Source organism: Dasypus novemcinctus, chromosome 11, assembly GCF_030445035.2.
Source record: "Dasypus novemcinctus isolate mDasNov1 chromosome 11, mDasNov1.1.hap2, whole genome shotgun sequence".
In the NCBI taxonomy this organism is placed as follows: Eukaryota; Metazoa; Chordata; class Mammalia; order Cingulata; family Dasypodidae; genus Dasypus; species Dasypus novemcinctus.
Window position 1 is genome coordinate 118,854,554 of NC_080683.1, and position 5,268 is coordinate 118,859,821.

Sequence of the window (5,268 nt, forward strand, 5' to 3'; positions counted from 1 at the left end):
AGGCATCACACTTGATCCCCGGCTCACCCCCCCCCCACCGTGTGAAAAACATATTTGTAATATTCAGTATTGCAAACCTTTAAACGCTGGGGGACACTAGAATCTGATGGCAATTAAAGAAATGCTCTTGGACAACTTTGCAGCTTTTGATCAAACCACACTAAGAGGCGCTACAACGATAACAATGAAGCGTCACGCCAATTCGGTTCAATCCTGCTCTTGCTTAAGCTCACCCTGACCTGTTTTGGTGTCCTGTAATTTATCCTCCGGAAGGCTCGCTCATCGCCAGCGTGCACCTCAAAAGGGAAAATGCCACCCCCGAATGATTTCTAGAGAACGAGTATTTCTTAACTTTTTATTGACATTGGCAAATTAAAATAGAATAAATTAACAAGTATTTTTTCAAAAAAATGTTTTGTACAAAAATACTGTCAAAATTTCCTAAAAAGCTTTCAACACAGTAGTATCTTTTCATGTACTGAATATAACTATTAGCACAGTGTCAAAAATGTTGAAGACAGAAACAAAATAAAAACCTGTGAAATGTTTGCCACCGAGACATTCCACACCCGATCACTGGCTGTACAGGGGGGAGGGGAGCCGACGCTAACGTGAACGGTCTGACTTGTACTGACCCCAACGGTTTGGCCCACGTCTGTTGGATCTTCCAGTTTAGCATATTTTAAACATCAGTCTGTACTCGAATGCATAGTTAAAAAAAGGAAGCGAGATGGCAGAGTTTGTGCAGTAATATCTGCCCTTCAAAATTCATGCAACCAACTAATGCAATTTTTCCTTTCACTCGGAAATCTGAATGCGGTCCAGTCATTTGAAACCAACTACGAAATCCACAAGATTAAGCAGTTTGCCAAGATTAATATCTAACAGTTGAGCACTGGAGAAAGTGAGGAAGTCGCGAGTAAAAACAAACAACAAAAAAGACCCAGTTCAGCTAGATACTTCAACTACATAGGGGAGGTGACTGTCAAGGCTACAAAAACGAAACAAAAACAGGGGAGGAGGAGGAGAAAAAAAAAAAAAAGTGGCAGCAATTTTGTTTTTAAACCAATTTGTACAAGTTTATAGTTTACTTTGTTTCCAAGTTCTCAAACCTTTCAAGATCTGAAAAGCGAGATACTGTGTCTAAGGGAATGGTTTTTTTTTCCTTTTTTTTTTCCTCTTTTTTTTTTTTTTTTTTTTTTAATTCACGCCGTTGAAGTGGGGGCGCGGGGGTCCCCCGGCGGGGCGGGCGCGCAGTCAGCAGCTCACTCGACTGGGCTGCTGTTTGCACACGAAGTCCGTCATGAAGTCAAACTCGTTCTGGCCCAGCCAGAGTTCGGGCAGCTCCTTGATGCGGTCCAAGCCCATTTCTATCACTAGCGACATGAGCACTTCCTCGTCGATGAAATCAGTGTCTATGACGTTGGGTGGCAGCATCGCGGCGGGGACGTGGGCCACCGCGGCCGGCCCGCCGCCCCCCGCGCCCCCCGCGCCGCCCGCGCCGCCCGCCGAGCCGCCGGGGGCGCCCGGGGTGCCGCTGCCGCCCGCGCCGCCCGGGGTGCCGCCCGCGCCGCCGTGCTTGGGCGCGCACTCTCGGAAGTGCTGGCTTGTCCCGTTGAGCTGGTGGCCGGCGGCCGGGTGCAGGTCCGGCATGTAGTGGCTGTGCGGGTAGGGGTGGTGGTTGAAATACTGGTTGTTGAGCTTCTGCAGCTGCATGCTGGCCGGCAGCGAGCCCCCCTGGCTGGCCACCGGCGGGCCCAGGAACTGCGAGTTGGCGAACCTGGCGGCGGGGGCCAGCGCGCCCGCGGGGTGGCCGCCGTTCACGGCCGCCGGCCCCATGGCGTGCCGGACGCCGCCGCTGGCGCCCAGGGTGCCCGCGCCGTAGTGGAGGTGCTCGCCCATCAGGGCGTTGAAGGCGTGCGGCGGCGGCTGCTGCTGGTGGTGGTGCGGGCTCGGGAACTGGCCCATGCCCAGGCGGTGCGCGGGGTGGTGGTGGAGCCCGTTGGCGCCGTCGGGGAAGCGCCCGTGGTTCATGGCCATCATGTGCTCTGCCATTTCCAGTCCTGGGGGCGAAACGGGGGACACCGGCGGTCAGAGCCCCACCGCACGGACCCCGCGGCTCTCGCCTCTGCCCCCCGGGCTCTCCGCCCCCCGGGAGCCCGCCAAGCTGCCACCCGCCGAGCCGGGCTCCGCGCCGCCCCCACCGCCCCTTCCCGCGATCCGGGTGGCCGAGCCCACCCCCGTCGCCCCCCGGAGCGGCCAGGACCGAGGAAGCGCCCGGGGCGGGCGGCGAACGCGGGGCGCGCCCGGGGCCTCCGCCGGCCGCGGCGGCACATCCTGTTGTTCGCGCCGGCCCCGCCTCGCCCGGGGCGCAGCCTGCCCTCGGGGCCGGCCGCTCCTCGCCGCCGCGCGCGGGCTCACCTCCGTCCGGGCGGCGTCAGCTGCGGGCCCCGCGGGCGCGATCGGCGGCTCGGGGCGCGCTCAGCGGCGCATAGGGCTCGGGCGTGCGGGGCGCGGCGGGCCGGGCGCCGGGGGGGCCGCGGGAGGGTCCGAGGCAGCCGGGGGTCGCTGCGGGCCTGCGCGCGCCGAGGCCGCCGGCTCCGCCAACAATGAGCTGGGCTCGGGGGCGCCGGGCTCCGCTCTTATAAGGCGCCCGCGGGGGCGGGGCCAGCCGGCGGCCGGGCGGTGCGCAAACCCGGAGCGGAGCGCGGCGCACCGGACCGGGCCCGCAGCCGCGCCCCCGCCGGCGGCCGCACGTGCGCAGGCCCCGCCGCCCCCCTCCCGGGCCCGCGGCCCCGGCCGGGCCCCCAACCGCCCCTCCGCTCGACTCCCTCGCGCCCGGTGCCGCCTCTCCAGGCAAACGGGGCGCGCCCCGCGGCCTCCCCGGCCGGACCGAGCCTTCCCGGGCGGCCCCGGGGTGGGGGCGGGTCGCCGGCCCGGCCCGCGCGCGTGCGCGCGCTCGGGGGCCCCGCCTTTGTGCCTCTCTAGGGCAGCGCGTCCGCGCGGCGCGACCCCCTCCCCGCGGGGCCCGGGGGGCCGGAGGCGGCGGCAGGTGGCGCGCGCGCGGGCCCGCCTCCCCTCCGCGCTCCGCTCCGCGCTTTGGGGCGCGCCGCGCCGCGCCGGGGCCGTGGGCTCCGGCTAAGTTTGCGTTCGCGGCTCCGGGTCGCTCTGGCCGCGCAGCCGAGGCGGCTCTGCTCTGTAAACAAACTCGGCGATCCCCGTCCCCAGATCCACCTCTTCGCACAGACACAGTGGCTGCCCGCCGCTGCCGCCCTGGATCCGGGAGGGGGGGTGTGGGCCCGGCCGGTCCTGGGGACCCGCTTAGAGGCGACCGGGGCTGTAATTCAGGAAATTCGAGGGCCGGGTAAAGGCCGCTGCAGCGCGGAGAGGGAAACACATAGACGACCGCTTTGTCAGTAAAGTCGCGGCGGCGGTGGGCACGTCGCCGCACGTCCCTGAGGGCACCGGGCGCGCGCCCCGCCGGGCTCTCTGCGGGGAGATGGTGCGGCCGGGCGGGAGGCGGCGATCGCAGCCCTGCGCCCCCGGGCGCGCCCCGACGGGCCGGCGCGCCCCCTGCGCTCGGGGCTTGCAGAGCCAACCCTCCCGCGGGCCCCGGGCGCTCGGCCTCGCGCAGGGACACCGGGTGGTCGCCCCACGCCGCGCGAGGGCCGCCCAGAGCCTTTCTAGCGCCTTGCTGGGGTAAAACCCCACTGGGCGCCCGACTAAGGACTTCTGTTCCGAGCCATAGAAGACTTCCTGCTGTGAAGAGCGAGTGGGTTTTATTTTAAAATTTTTTTCCTTTCTCCTCCCGGGTCGCTCACTAGCCTTTTTTTTTTTTTTTAAGGTTTTCTTGAGGGCTGGAAATTCGGATATATTTCCTCTTGCAGGAATTTGCAGAAGAGCACACTCTTTGCTTCCCTCTGCTACCCGCGCTGTCTTCCTCCACTTAGGCAATTGTTTTCTGTTGGTTGGTGTTTTTTTTTTTAATTACTTTCTTCCTCTCCTTCCTTTTTCAGGCTCTTGAGCATTTAGAAACGTGTACGTAACCATTTCTAAAACTTCAAAAATATTTACTTTTTGGAACACAGAACACGTTGCATTGTGGTTTGCGCCAACCCCCGCCTCTGCTGTCGTCCCTCCCCCCCCCCCCGCCCCCGCCCTCACCTGTGCAATTACAGAGTCAGAGGCTTGGAAGACACTTGAAGGGGCTGCTTCCCATCAAAAAAAACACACAAAAAAACAGACTCCCAAATATTGGCCAACCCCAGCTCAAAAACTGCCAAATAGATTGTTTACTTCTCCTAGTTCTGCTGCAGTGTCTTGCGACAGGAGGAATTCTCTAGAAGGTCTAATCTAAATTGCCCCTGCAGCCCTTAAGGAAAGGTGCAGTCCCTGGCTCCACTGCCGATTGGGACATCCCGGAAAGGCCAGCTCCCCATCCCCCACCCTCACGGGGAAACAGCTCTGGACCCGCCTGGAGGAAGACAGCAGGCTTTATTCAGAGCCGTCGCTCCCGGAGCTTCCCAGGCGCCAAGGCACGTGGTTAGTACCTGGCGCTGCCACCGGGACACACCTGGTATAAAGGTGGAGACTCGCGCAGGGCCTGTGGCCTCACCGTGATGGGCGCCGCGGTCCGGAGGACGGACACCGAACCCATCCTGGAGGCATCTGGGAAGGCTTCCTGGGGGAGGTGGCAGGCGGAGAAGGCCGGCCACAGGCGGGAGGGGGTAGCCACCGCGGGCTCAGGGGTGCTGCAGAGGTGAGCGGACCGGAGCTTGAGAGGGCTGAGCCCCCTAGCCGAGGTATTTGGGTGGTACCCTGAAGACAATGGGAGGCCACCTGAGGCCTGGGAACCCCTGAGATAAGATGGGACTTGGGGGTTAGGGTGCTCAGAACAGCCTTGTAGCGAAAGGACTGAGAAACGAGGCGGGGGGGGGGCAGCCCAGGGTGACGGGAAGCCCCCTCTAACCAGGTTGATACTGTGAACCCCGGCAGGGAGGTTTCTACCCCCTCCCCCTCCCCTTCCCCCCTCCACCCCTCATCCTAGGTGGAGGAGAAGCTGGGCGACAGGAGGCCTCTGCCTTCAGGGATAGAAGCAGTGGCTGGAAGGGACAGTGGCCAAATAGCCGGGGGGCCTGTGCTCCCTGGGGACACCCCCTTGGGGAGGCCTCCCTGACCATCCTGCCCAAACTGCGCGCCCCTTCTTGCTCGTGTCCCTGCTTTTGGCTTCTTCACGTCCTCCCTCCTGGACCCACACCGCACTGAGGG

At 62.8% G+C, this 5,268-nt stretch overlaps 1 protein-coding gene across 1 annotated transcript; it reads right to left on the bottom strand.

The window, feature by feature from the left end:
• Positions 1–341: 341 nt before the first annotated feature.
• On the bottom strand, positions 342–2,597 carry CITED2 (Cbp/p300 interacting transactivator with Glu/Asp rich carboxy-terminal domain 2). Its single transcript, XM_058307560.2, has 2 exons — positions 2,422–2,597; positions 342–2,063 (listed from the first exon to the last, which is right to left on the bottom strand). The coding sequence occupies exon 2, from the start codon at positions 2,053–2,055 to the stop codon at positions 1,258–1,260; it is 798 nt and encodes a 265-aa protein (XP_058163543.1). The 5' UTR covers positions 2,056–2,063; positions 2,422–2,597; the 3' UTR covers positions 342–1,257.
• Positions 2,598–5,268: the final 2,671 nt, after the last annotated feature.

Excerpts from the sequence above, each read along its gene's own strand:
- CITED2 (XM_058307560.2), bottom strand. The coding sequence starts at position 2,055 with ATGGCAGAGCACATGATGGCCATGAACCACGGGCGCTTCCCCGACGGC.